Source organism: Homalodisca vitripennis, chromosome 2 (genome assembly GCF_021130785.1).
Source record: "Homalodisca vitripennis isolate AUS2020 chromosome 2, UT_GWSS_2.1, whole genome shotgun sequence".
NCBI lineage: Eukaryota > Metazoa > Arthropoda > Insecta > Hemiptera > Cicadellidae > Homalodisca > Homalodisca vitripennis.
In genome coordinates, this window is record NC_060208.1 from 5736605 (window position 1) to 5751938 (window position 15334).

Sequence of the window (15334 nt, forward strand, 5' to 3'; positions counted from 1 at the left end):
TGAGGTTTATTTTCATAACTCAAGTAAAAGTCATTAAACTTAACATTAAAGCTATCTTACTTAAAATCTATAAAAAAGGTTATCACAGCTGCAAAATATATACAATTTACCAAATCAAAAAATCAGTCTTATATGGAAGAAAGTAACATCAATTTGTGATATGTTACAAAATAAAATATTCAATAACGTAAATAACCCAAATCATGTTGTTTTTTAAGTAAAGGAGAAAAATTAATAAAACCTTGAATAGTCAAATTCTATCTTTGTAAGTAATATTAATTGAATCTATAACTATGTCAAACTACAAAAAAGTAATTATTAGTAGTATATTAGTAACGTAGGTAAACAAAATATACAAGTAGATATTGGCAAAATATTACAAAGTAGTAACAAAACTATCTTAAATATAATGTTAAAATGAGATCATAAACTAGGAACCAAGTAACAAGAAGCAAACATATTCAGTTACACAGAAGTATGTTGCTACATATTCATGTCATCACTAAAATATAAATTAAAACTACAAGAATGAACGATGACAAAATAAAAGACATTGAAACAAAGGCTCTTTAAAAACCAAATTACACATTATGGTAAATAGTAATAATAAATTGGTAGCTTTTATCTCATTCTTATTTTAAAATAAATAATTAGGTTAAGACACAGGTCTTGTGGTGCCTTCCCACTACCAATATAAACATCCAAACTCTAAACAAATTTGTATAAATGCCATAGGTTTATTTAATACTTAATTTTTATTGTAAAATAAATTACACCCCGTAGTAGAAATGTAAAACTGATATAAAACCATACCTGCATTATATTTTACAATTATAACAGTTGTTTTACAGCAGTACTAATAACAGTAATTCGCATACTGCTCGATTTAACCATCACAGCTATACAAGTTATAACTTGCAACTTTGTTTCCAACAGTATAAAATAAATCTTCACCCTCTTAAGAGTTAAAACGGACTGCTTAAATGAAAGCATTACTGATTGTCCAGTAAAACATTAAATGAAACCTATGACTAGAATGGAAGCGATGGTAAGAAGAATGGAACAGATTTGTAGTATAACTGAGTGCGCAGGTCACTTAATACCCTTGCCCTCCACCTCTTCCATCTGCTCCACGACACACCTATCCCACTGCGAAGCAGTATTTTCCTATTGCGCTCTAATGTTAGATGGGAATGTGACCCATGAAACACTGGTCTGCGTGTTTAAGGCGCATGTGCGTAGTAAGGTTGTACCTCTGCGCAGTGCGTAGCGGACAGAATTGACACTGAAACTGTGGGGGTGTCAAACAACCGTAGCGTTTGTGGCGGTTCAACTCGCGTCTCCTACAGTAAAACTTCCCGCAGCCAGGACTATCGCAGTAAAAAGGCCCCCCAGGTTCTACCAAATTCAACCGTTTCCTCTTCGGTTTTTCTTGTACCTCCCTCTCCTCTCCCTTTTTTCTTCTGCCTCGCTTTTTCTTTGTTACCTCCGCCGGTGTTTCGTCTTCTGTTATGAGGCACTCCAGCGCGACACTTGCCAGCAGACCATCGTATTCATCTTCCGACTCTACATCGTCCTCTCGGAAAATACCGTCCCACAACTGGAATGGGTAGAGAGGCTCGTAGCTCAAAACGCCATCTACAATGAAACATCTTAAGTCAGACTACAATTCTATGAATAAAGATTTTAATTTGACAAAAAATTTAATTTAAAAATGTTATTATGTAAAATACAGACAACATATTAAAATTCCACTATACATTCCCTTTCCCAAAATGCCATGAGTAAAAAACAAAAAATGTTATAACTACACAAACATGTCTAAGTATAATTTTACTGTTGTGATTAATTATAAAATTAATTTTTAAACTTATATTTTTTCATGAAACTTTACTTCAGTTCTGAATTTGAAAATACACTTTCTGATTCATAAACAATTCAGAAATTATACAGAAAAATAGTAACATTGAAAATTACCCTTAAAAATCTATTCATTGATAATGGATTACTTTTTGGTTAAACCTAATCTGGTGGAATACAAAACATTAGTTTAGATTTATCATACATAAAACAGCAAACACATAATAACTTAATCTTTGTATGTTAAAATGTACTTTTAAAAAATCAAACTGAAGCTGAAGTAAATTGACAATGACTTTCAACCACTGCCATGTTACAGAAAACTAACTCAGAAATGGCTCAAATTTAGCCCATGATACACTTGAACCACTGATACCAAGGTTAAGGGAAAAAGACAACTTTAAACATTTTGAAATAGAATCTTTTTTAACCCGATTCATGTGTAGGCCATTTCTTAACAAAGAAGGAAATATCACATTAAAATATTAACTTTTTGGTGAGTAATGTAAAAATCACTAAACAGTACTTCTCTTAAATAGTGAATTATTTTTTTTAAGTTACTTAGCTTAGCGACTGGTGTATCATTATATTCGTATTTTGATAGTTTATCTTTAATTTTCTTGAGATTTTTCTGTACGCAAAGTGTACATACAGAGATAGTACCACTATCACACCACGAGATGGATGTAACATGGGATCTGTGCAAGAACCGGTCCCAACCCCCACTCTTACCTATCCTATCATTTCAGATGCAGTGAGAGGATTGCTCAGCTTCTAGCTCTAAATAATAAAGCACTAGCTTACACACAGGTTTGTTGACAATTATGAGGATAATACAGGGTGGATCAGGCCACCCGTGTGGTTCGTTTAGCAGACAAATGGTTATACCTAAGTCTTTGTTTTAAAATATTTTCACCCCTAAATCAACAATAAAAAATAGTTTTTAAACATTATCATTCCAAAAACCAAGGGTCATAGGTTCAGTTCTCAAGAGTTTAAAATGTAAAAACATGTCAAGTTGTGCGTCATTTTGAAGTTTTTTTACAGAGTATTTTGAAGAAAATTTTTTAATTATCTTTCTTTATTTCAGAATGCCTGCCAGAAACCCGCAGAAATTTGTATTTTTCTGTATATCTGTAAGAACCAAACTATAATTATTGTTATATAAAAACACAACAAATATATGATTTTTAATTATAAAACAATATTTTAAACAATACCATAATAATTTTAAAATATCTTAACCAGCCCAAAAATTTTAATTTTTGGATAAAATAAACTCCCAAATCTCAAAATTCTTAATTGGCTTATAGGTAGGCCGTTTTATACACCATAAAAAAGGTCTTGTAAAAAAAGTTTTGAATTTAAAGTATTGTTTTATAACAAACCGTTTACAAACAGTCATTTAAAAAATTGGTTTTCAAACTGGGGATTTTCATTTATTTTATTTTACTTAGATATGTCAAAAACACACCACACATTTTACAACATTTCTGTTTGAAATTTGTTTATTTTTTGTTGAAACGCAATTAAAATTGTGATAAATAAATATGGATGGTATGATACATGTAAATCTAATAAACTGTGGTAGACAAAATGCAGTGTTCTAGTATGTAAAGGGAGAGAGTTTGTACTACATCTTGACCATATTTATTCCATGTCTATGGTTACCATCTCTGTGGTAGACAAAATGCAGTGTTCTAGTATGTAAAGGGAGAGAGTTTGTACTACATCTTGACCATATTTATTCCATGTCTATGGTTACCATCTCTGTGGTAGACAAAATGCAGTGTTCTAGTATGTAAAGGGAGAGAGTTTGTACTACATCTTGACCACATTTATTCCATGTCTATGGTTACCATCTCTGTGGTAGACAAAATGCAGTGTTCTAGTATGTAAAAGGAGAGAGTTTGTACTACATCTTGACCATATTTATTCCATGTCTATGGTTACCATCTCTGTGGTAGACAAAATGCAGTGTTCTAGTATGTAAAGGGAGAGAGTTTGTACTACATCTTGACCATATTTATTCCATGTCTATGGTTACCATCTCTGTGGTAGACAAAATGCAGTGTTCTAGTATGTAAAGGGAGAGAGTTTGTACTACATCTTGACCATATTTATTCCATGTCTGTGGTTACCATCTCTGTGGTAGACAAAATGCAGTGTTCTAGTATGTAAAGGGAGAGAGTTTGTACTACATCTTGACCATATTTATTCCATGTCTGTGGTTACCATCTCTGTGGTAGACAAAATGCAGTGTTATAGTATGTAAAGGGAGAGAGTTTGTACTACATCTTGACCATATTTATTCCATGTCTATGGTTACCATCTCTGTGGTAGACAAAATGCAGTGTTCTAGTATGTAAAGGGAGAGAGTTTGTACTATATCTTGACCATATTTATTCCATGTCTACGGTTACCATCTCTGTGGTAGACAAAATGCAGTGTTCTAGTATGTAAAGGGAGAGAGTTTGTACTACATCTTGACCATATTTATTCCATGTCTATGGTTACCATCTCTGTGGTAGACAAAATGCAGTGTTCTAGTATGTAAAGGGAGAGAGTTTGTACTACATCTTGACCATATTTATTCCATGTCTGTGGTTACCATCTCTGTGGTAGACAAAATGCAGTGTTCTAGTATGTAAAGGGAGAGAGTTTGTACTACATCTTGACCATATTTATTCCATGTCTATGGTTACCATCTCTGTGGTAGACAAAATGCAGTGTTCTAGTATGTAAAGGGAGAGAGTTTGTACTACATCTTGACCATATTTATTCCATGTCTGTGGTTACCATCTCTGTGGTAGACAAAATGCAGTGTTATAGTATGTAAAGGGAGAGAGTTTGTACTACATCTTGACCATATTTATTCCATGTCTATGGTTACCATCTCTGTGGTAGACAAAATGCAGTGTTATAGTATGTAAAGGGAGAGAGTTTGTACTACATCTTGACCATATTTATTCCATGTCTATGGTTACCATCTCTGTGGTAGACAAAATGCAGTGTTCTAGTATGTAAAGGGAGAGAGTTTGTACTACATCTTGACCATATTTATTCCATGTCTATGGTTACCATCTCTGTGGTAGACAAAATGCAGTGTTCTAGTATGTAAAGGGAGAGAGTTTGTACTACATCTTGACCATATTTATTCCATGTCTATGGTTACCATCTCTGTGGTAGACAAAATGCAGTGTTCTAGTATGTAAAGGGAGAGAGTTTGTACTACATCTTGACCATATTTATTCCATGTCTATGGTTACCATCTCTGTGGTAGACAAAATGCAGTGTTCTAGTATGTAAAGGGAGAGAGTTTGTACTACATCTTGACCATATTTATTCCATGTCTGTGGTTACCATCTCTGTGGTAGACAAAATGCAGTGTTCTAGTATGTAAAGGGAGAGAGTTTGTACTACATCTTGACCATATTTATTCCATGTCTATGGTTACCATCTCTGTGGTAGACAAAATGCAGTGTTCTAGTATGTAAAGGGAGAGAGTTTGTACTACATCTTGACCATATTTATTCCATGTCTATGGTTACCATCTCTGTGGTAGACAAAATGCAGTGTTCTAGTATGTAAAAGGAGAGAGTTTGTACTACATCTTGACCATATTTATTCCATGTCTATGGTTACCATCTCTGTGGTAGACAAAATGCAGTGTTCTAGTATGTAAAGGGAGAGAGTTTGTACTACATCTTGACCATATTTATTCCATGTCTATGGTTACCATCTCTGTGGTAGACAAAATGCAGTGTTCTAGTATGTAAAGGGAGAGAGTTTGTACTACATCTTGACCATATTTATTCCATGTCTATGGTTACCATCTCTGTGGTAGACAAAATGCAGTGTTCTAGTATGTAAAGGGAGAGAGTTTGTACTACATCTTGACCATATTTATTCCATGTCTGTGGTTACCATCTCTGTGGTAGACAAAATGCAGTGTTCTAGTATGTAAAGGGAGAGAGTTTGTACTACATCTTGACCATATTTATTCCATGTCTGTGGTTACCATCTCTGTGGTAGACAAAATGCAGTGTTCTAGTATGTAAAGGGAGAGAGTTTGTACTACATCTTGACCATATTTATTCCATGTCTGTGGTTACCATCTCTGTGGTAGACAAAATGCAGTGTTCTAGTATGTAAAGGGAGAGAGTTTGTACTACATCTTGACCATATTTATTCCATGTCTATGGTTACCATCTCTGTGGTAGACAAAATGCAGTGTTCTAGTATGTAAAGGGAGAGAGTTTGTACTACATCTTGACCATATTTATTCCATGTCTATGGTTACCATCTCTGTGGTAGACAAAATGCAGTGTTCTAGTATGTAAAGGGAGAGAGTTTGTACTACATCTTGACCATATTTATTCCATGTCTATGGTTACCATCTCTGTGGTAGACAAAATGCAGTGTTCTAGTATGTAAAGGGAGAGAGTTTGTACTACATCTTGACCATATTTATTCCATGTCTGTGGTTACCATCTCTGTGGTAGACAAAATGCAGTGTTCTAGTATGTAAAGGGAGAGAGTTTGTACTACATCTTGACCATATTTATTCCATGTCTATGGTTACCATCTCTGTGGTAGACAAAATGCAGTGTCCTAGTATGTAAAGGGAGAGAGTTTGTACTACATCTTGACCATATTTATTCCATGTCTATGGTTACCATCTCTGTGGTAGACAAAATGCAGTGTTCTAGTATGTAAAGGGAGAGAGTTTGTACTACATCTTGACCATATTTATTCCATGTCTGTGGTTACCATCTCTGTGGTAGACAAAATGCAGTGTTCTAGTATGTAAAAGGAGAGAGTTTGTACTACATCTTGACCATATTTATTCCATGTCTGTGGTTACCATCTCTGTGGTAGACAAAATGCAGTGTTCTAGTATGTAAAGGGAGAGAGTTTGTACTACATCTTGACCATATTTATTCCATGTCTATGGTTACCATCTCTGTGGTAGACAAAATGCAGTGTTCTAGTATGTAAAAGGAGAGAGTTTGTACTACATCTTGACCATATTTATTCCATGTCTATGGTTACCATCTCTGTGGTAGACAAAATGCAGTGTTCTAGTATGTAAAAGGAGAGAGTTTGTACTACATCTTGACCATATTTATTCCATGTCTATGGTTACCATCTCTGTGGTAGACAAAATGCAGTGTTCTAGTATGTAAAAGGAGAGAGTTTGTACTACATCTTGACCATATTTATTCCATGTCTATGGTTACCATCTCTGTGGTAGACAAAATGCAGTGTTATAGTATGTAAAGGGAGAGAGTTTGTACTACATCTTGACCATATTTATTCCATGTCTATGGTTACCATCTCTGTGGTAGACAAAATGCAGTGTTATAGTATGTAAAGGGAGAGAGTTTTGGTATATTTTAACCCAATTTATTTATTTGAATTCTGAAGATACAGGAAATACATAAATTATGTAGAACACAACATATCATTAAAAGATTTACATTTTAAAGAAAATACAGAAAATAAAAGGACTTATCTAGTTGCAGCTTTTAAACATTTTCTGTGAAATCCAAATCCTTGTCTTCCATACAAACACCACTGTAGTAAACTTTTTAAACATTCTAAGAAATATGTCTTTTTAATGCGTTATAAATTTCTTAATCTTCTAATCTTCTGTAGGGGTAAATTTTGTATGATATTACAGAAGTCCCTCTCTGATTTTGGAATTCATTTCCTCCAAAAACAGTAATGAGACGGGTACAAAGTTATGATTACTTGAGATTCTACCAACCTTACAAATATGTTTTACCTCAGTCATTTTTATGTTATAACATAAACTGTTGCTCCTTCCAAATTCAGTTTCAGTAGCCTCGGTGTTTATTCGTGCTATACAGAGAGATGGTTCTGGTAGCGCAAATTTCAAAATCAAGTTTTCTTACTTGATCAGTTTTAGGTGTACTTTATCATAAATTTATGCTGATTGTAAATTTGACTTAATTTTCTGTAAGGAACGAAACTGTGATCACCTTGAAATGCTTTCTTCAGAGTAGCAGTGAACACAACCCAATGATTAGTTAATATCGTGCTTCCATAACTTATGGTATCTAAGTCTTGAAAAACTAAAATGGGAAATTCTTCAACTAAATCACAACTTAAATTTAATAATATTTCAATGTTATTTTTTTTTAACTGTATACTCACAATTGTGGACAGTGCTAAATTTCTTAAATGAAAAAGTTAATGTTTATAAATGAATACTTAATTGAGAGGTGTGCAAGTTTCATCAACCTGAGAATATGAAGCTAGTTTTCTTAGCCTCTTATAACAAAACCACTCTACACTGTCCATTTTATTGTGATTACATTTTTACTTTCCACCAATGTTATTATGGCGGATATTCAGTACGAAACATTCAAAAGAATTGACCAAAGAATCAAATTTTGATGAAAACAATAACATTAACAAAACAAAGCAAAATGTAACATTAAAAGAGTTGATACATTAAAATTATAAATATATTCACCTTATGGTTTCAACCTACACTGAAGTGCAAAATGAAGACTGAGAATAATTAGAACTCGTTATTATTATATAAAGTTTTATTGGCTTATAATGTAATTATGGTACAAGTCTATAAAAAATTGTTATGTATATCAACATAAACTAATAAAATACTGCAAAAGGACTAAGTAAAAAGTTATACAACAAGTTTCAATCAAATAAGTAGTCACTAGCTTAACTAATAAAGTTGTGAAAAACGACAACAGAAATACAAACAATATAAAAACAAAACTGGATATAGCACCAACTAAAGGTTATACATTGTTAAGAAAATTGCTAATTATAAATATTAATATCTTATTCTCGTTGAGGTAGGTTAACAACTGAACTCAATCTGCTAAGTTGGGAGTGGGGTTTGAGTCATGAGTTTAATTTGCGTTTTGAGCCAAAACAACATCAACCAGTTTAATGTAGATATTGTCAACAATGTAGTTTTTTGCAACGAACAAACTGGATAAACACCATTGATAATGATAACAAATAACGTAATCTGTTACAAAACATTAAGGAGTTAAAAATTAAAAATCCTTTTATTAAAATTTGTAAACTTTCAGTTGTTTCTTTTTTCAGAAATTTGTTTGTCTGCCAATGTTGTGCTTTGATCATGTCCATATTGTATGGACAAAAATATAAACGGAAAAAATTATTTTTGCATGGTGTTTTTTTAACATTATAACATTTAACACAACATGTTTTACAATATTTTTCTTACACAATCAATTTTAACTCTGATATATAAATTAGAGCAAGTTTCACCACTCTAACATGTTTTTAACAATAAAACCACTATTAAATCTTCATTCCAGACAATGGGCCAAGACAGCCAAAAATAACTGTCTCCCAAAGAAGTCATACAAATAACATCCTTCAGTAAAAAATTTAATACTGGAAATCAAATCTTTTAACTAAATTTTTATCAATGACTGTGATAGGAACCTTACATAATTGCTATAATAGTTACTAAGAAGTAAATTTTACAATAATGTATATACTAAAAGTTACATGTTATAATACTACAACAACATGATTGTATCATTAATACTATATTGCAAGCCAACAATTCATAAGGTGTTGCACTTTTAGAACCAGTACTTAATTACCTCATGCAGTAAAGAAAATTCCATGAGTAGAACCAAAACATTATGTTCTAAGAACAAAAATAATTATGACCAAAACACAAAATCATGTCTTAAATATGTGATTCCAAATTCCTTTAAAAAAATCCAAATTTAGAATAGTTGATTATTTTTTTCACCACTGCATCTAAAGCACATTTTGTGGAAATGTAATACACATCATGGCTACAGAGGTATTACTAGACTTTCCAAGGTTTACAGAATTATTTTTTAAACCACAAAGTGGCAGAAAACATTACTAGAAGGAAGGCAAAAACCACAATTATACCAGCCACAGATTATGTACAGAAATTTGTCTTATACACTGTAAATAACATATGTACATACATGTTAATTCAAAAATCGCTGAGTACAATTTAGAATATCATTTCACCTGCAAGAAACTATCGTACTGCAGATCTTAAAACTATTCTGCATTTACATAGGATAAGCCAAAGTGTTACTACACAATTTAAGTATAAAATACAGAACCTTACAGACTTACAGAACTACAAAGCTTAGTCTCTAGATAACAGATTCGTGATGACAGAACATCCTTTGTGTCTGCTCGAGATCTACTTTCATTGTATTCCCTACACAAAGAATTAAATATGTACACATAATTGAGTATTTCATTGATTTGTAAATTGGACAGTTATTTTGCCCGAAAATGGTGACAGAGTATAAAAATAAAACGTAATAGTAAAACTGCCTTTGGCTTAATAAGAAAGGTATAACTAAATCTAAATATATGAGTTTAAATAACCATGCATACAATATTATAATACTGATTTAGGAGATTTAAGTTAATTGCTGCAACTAATTTGTATACAATGTAAACTAATACTGTTTGTATAAATACAGTACAAAATTATTCATGTTTATTAGGAGTTCCTTTATTTTACATAATTTTAAATAAATTCCCGTTATATTAAAAATTACACAAAAACTTATTTGTTATTTTGAATACTTTTACTGGAACATCATGCAGGATGGGTAAAACCTCATGCACCTTTATAACCTTATTTGTAGTTATAGAACTATGGGAGATGTCACATTTTATAGATATTTTAATACACATTCAAAGGCTTTTTAGTTTCGTTAATATTTTTCTAGTTATTCAGAAGATAATCTCAAACTTTTTTGAGCTTCATTGTTTAAATATTTAAGAAATATATAACATTTACAAAGTGTTTATTATTTATTATATCATTAAATGAAATATGTACCATAACGCTACAATTAAATATGAGGGTGTAAAAGTATACAAGTTTAACATTATTCTTATGAAGAAAAATTCAAGGTCATTTCACTACAATCGGTTCTTAACTGATTTGGAACTGTAGGTCAAAGTTCTCCCAGAGGTGGAGTTTTTTTATACATTAAGTCTTTTGATCATTCAGTCTTATAACTAATTTTTTTCAAACAATTTTTTTTTAAGCTAAAAAGCTTATAATAGTACAAAATCAATGTTACTACATAAATAAGGTTGAAAGTTATGATCTATTGTCGTGATAAACTGCTGCAATAGCTCACCAAAACACACTAATACAACAATACTAAAACATACAATTATTACTTGTAAATAAAAACAACAACTGATTGATAGAATAAAAACAGTTGTGTGAATCAGCTGATAATGCGAGCAGTTGGTGCAGTACACAAGACCGTAAGAAATAATTCTGAGCTCACAAAATATATATATATATATATGTATAACAGAACATGAAAATGATTGGAAAGTTTATTATTTAAGTATAGGCTACTGGAAGTATCCTCCTTCTTATCAACACCGCCTTTTAAAGACATAATTATAAAAACGTAGAGAGTGTTAAAAGTCTCAATATCGGACGCTGCCATCTAGAATACAACTAAAGCGTTTGATATCGGAATTTTGCTGGTTGTAGGGTTCTTGTAGTAAAATGACCACTATTTATCCCACGAAAAGTATGTTAAACCAAACACTTCTACACCCCCAAACAATTCTACACCCCAAACACTTCTACACCCCCACACACTTCTACACCCCAGTTTGGGTCATTTAATCATTGGAAATGTCTCAATATAGAGATGTTCTTAATACAGATTTAAACCCTTTATAATTTTTTCTTACACATCAAACGATAAAGCACCAACAAATTTGAGATTTATTCTGAATAACCAATAAAAAAATATTTAAAAACTAAAAAGTATTATGACGTGTACTAATTTAATCTTAAAAATGAGACATCTTCCGTGATTCTACAATTAAAAATAAACACATTTAAGTGTTAGACGTTTAACGTTGCTCTTATAGGGCAAAGTAAAAATGTTTAGCTCTGTCTGCCTCTAAAATTTTTAACATTATAAACTTTAAATTTAAATAGTACAAAAACCATTATTACCCATTTTGTTCATAATATCAAGTCAACAAGTAGAACATATATGTGCAACTTGTCATTGCTGTTTATAAGTGGTTCTGAAATAATTTTTATTTTTTAAACATGTTTTAATAGAGAAAAAAACTAAGCATTTTCAAACAACTTATACATGAAATTCTGGAAAAGGTTTTTATGAACACATTAAACATACATTTTCTTAAAAGCTATGATGTATAAAATACAATTTGTACTATGCCCAATTTTATATTATTAATACAAAAGTTTTAGATTCAAAGCAAACAAAATTTTTAAATAAAAATACTGCTCTCATACTATATTTAAATGTTTGTAAATTTCACAATTTTTTTGTTCTTTACAAACCTTGCCACTATCTCATAAGATAATGTTGGGAGACTATGTCCATTTTGTTTATTTATAAATATAACTTTGTAAATAACAATCATAAATTATTTGGAAATATAAATTTTAGAAGTGTATTTTATACTATTAATAAAACTCAAATTGGTTATATGAGATTTATATAGGATGCCAATTCTTTAATCATATTTAAATGATCCTTTACTATACTGATACATTCAATATGGTGTATGCTTTGAGACCATAATCTTAATAAAAACATTGCATGTCATATATGTTAAAGAAAATGTTTTAACCTTGTAAGTAAAGGTTATTTACTTATTTTTTCACATATTTAAAATGTGAAATTGTATCTTATGAAACTAATATAAAAATTTTGAATATAAAATTGTAATACTTTTGATATTTAATGGAATTTTTGCAGTAAAATTGTGTCCAAAATACCAACATTAACATGACAAAAAAAATTTTTAATAATAACTAGGTGATTTGATATCATACCATTAGTTATTTTGTGATGGAAGTTGTTACTCTGAATTTTAGTGAATATTAAAGGAACAAATAGAAAAAGTCATTAGTATAAAATAAATACTGCAGACTTTACTCATAGTTTATAAAAAAAATATTTAACTATAGCATACGAAACAACATACTATACATAATTACATCTACAAAAGAAAATCTCTTAAAAATAAATAAAAATATAATCCTTCAAAATACTATAAATAATACTATCGACAATGAAGGGCAAAAACCACTCCAAAATATTCGCTGTATTGACGTAATGATAATTATTAATCTATCCGGCTAAATATTTCGACAAAAGCTAGTATAAAAATAACCTTTGACCATGAGTATAAACTTAGTTAGTCTACTGTTTAAAATTAATAAGAGAGCTTATTGAAATCAAGTTAAAGCAGATCTAACTAGGTCCCTTGTCAGTAGAATCAGGGATTTCAACGATTTCTACTTCTCTACTGGGTGACTTTGGTTCATTTTTGAAAGGCTCAACTGTAGAGGAGTTTGAGATGCTGAACGAGTCTAAAATCATAGGTAATGCTGTCGGTGGAGGAATAGGCTCTTGTGAGTTCAATATACGGGTGAGCTCAGGTAGTTTCTTTATATCTGTTTGTTTACTAGTTCCCTCCGAGTTCTTAATGCTCAGTGGTTCTTCTAATTCATTGATCTGAACTAGTACCTCTGGCACGGGGAAATTCTTGGGAGGGTCAGACGGAGATATAGCTACATCTGACAGTCTTCGTTCTGGAGGCACGTTCCTCTGGGTGACCACAATGCCAGAAGGAATATTAGCCACTCCCTTCACTCTGACTTTATTCTGATTGTTCTGGACCCTTGACGAAGGGATGGTATTCTGATTGTTCTGTGCCCGTGGAGGAGGAGGTGGAGGTATACTCTCGGTCGTGCTGAGTGGGAATTGTGTGATCCCCCGGGCTTTGTTAGGTTGTGACAGTATATGACTCAGGTTCGGAGTTCGTGAATAAGTGACCGGATTAGTTCCTGAGGGAGCCCGAGTGATTGTCAGTTCCGAACTGATCTCCCGATTGATACCCAATTGCTGGGCGCTCAGATTCTGTGGCATCATCCCGAGCTCGTGAGCGAGAATGGGGTTTCGATTCTTCAACGACTGGCCCTCACTGTTCTCACCGGTGTGTTTCTTCTTGATGTGGACTTGGAGGTTACCCTTCTGGTGGGTCTTCAGCGGACAATAAGGGCACTGGAAGGCAGGTTCTTTTCCGCACTCTAGTCGACGGTGCAAACCAAGACTTGTCTTTGACCGGTACCACTTGCCACAAAATGAACAATTGTGAAAGGACTGTGGTACAAACTTGGTCTTCCGAGGCTTGATGTTGGCCACCGCAGTGTCTGACTGAACTAACTCCTCAAAGTCCTCGCTCTGCACCGAACCGAGATCATTGTCGTAACGGCTCAGGATGAAGTGGTTATTCAGGAACCCGTAGTAGTTCAGTAAACTTTGCCCCATCCACTCTGTAACAACCACACATGTTAGAATCAGGCCAACAAGAAAATTCATACCATTAGGTCAGACAGAACATGCAAAAGAATAAACCTAATTATATCTACAATTTGTGTGAACCTCTCCCAAACTTTACTATTAAAGCAAATACTCACTTGTTTGTAGAAAAAAGACTGATCAGGTGATTTGCAAACTGTACAAATACCTATAAAAACACAAGATAATTGGCTACAGAAATTATAAGAAAGATAATTTATAAGAAAGTTTCCTAATTTCAAATCACTTTAAGGTTAAGTCAATGAAGAATTAAATGTTTCTAAGCAATTTTAATGTAGAGAATTTACACAAATATCAATCTTTTGTTTCATTTTCATCAGAAAATGAATGTTTACTACATCTTCCTACAGAACATTTGGACTACCAAGTGGCACAGAGCCTGGTTTTAATAATATTGCAATGGTTCATTATTACAGGTTAAAGTAGTAAATGTGTAAATATTTAAAAATTGGCAAATTGGCCCTAATCTAAGGGCAACTTACACACTCTAAATCTTATATTTTCAAAACACAGTTGTGCGTACAAAAGGGAAAAATAAATACAAAAGCTGTTAAGAAATTAATTTTACTGACAACAAAGCAAATATAAATAACTAACTGACCTGTTCATCATACAACAACCACCTTTTTAATAGGATTCATTTTTAATATTGCAATTAAACATTTTTATAACACAATTGAGTATTTAACAAATAGGAACTGTGTTGTCATTTTTAGTAACAGTTGCAACATTTATAGTAACAGCTGTAACAGTCATAGTAGATAAATCCAGTCCTTGGATCTGTAGACACTGTTACTGAATTTATTCAAATTGTTTTGTTTAAGATCTTTGAACTAAAATTATAAACAAATTATATCATCAAATTCCAAATTATATATATACAATCCTGTTGAAATGAAATATTTGTGTAAAATATTAAAGTTCTCCATATGAATGGTTGAGAGTAATTTACCAGCCTGTAATATTTGTGCTAATTGACATTATTTCCAAAAAAAAAAAAAAAACTACAAACATAACTTGACATA

At 32.0% G+C, this 15334-nt stretch overlaps 3 protein-coding genes across 8 annotated transcripts in view; 1 reads left to right on the forward strand and 2 right to left on the reverse strand.

Annotated features, from left to right (window-relative positions):
* LOC124356129 (longitudinals lacking protein, isoforms A/B/D/L-like) overlaps positions 1-15334 on the forward strand; it is a 605681-nt gene that overhangs the window by 296172 nt on the left and 294175 nt on the right. The window lies entirely within an intron of this gene.
* The window catches only part of LOC124356131 (zinc finger protein 436-like), a 235532-nt gene that overhangs the window by 172948 nt on the left and 47250 nt on the right, over positions 1-15334 (reverse strand). The gene's annotated exons all lie outside the window — the stretch shown is intronic.
* On the reverse strand, positions 8424-14324 carry LOC124356132. The gene has a single exon (XM_046807291.1). It carries the CDS (start codon positions 14307-14309, stop codon positions 13179-13181), a length of 1131 nt encoding a protein of 376 aa, XP_046663247.1. The 5' UTR covers positions 14310-14324; the 3' UTR covers positions 8424-13178.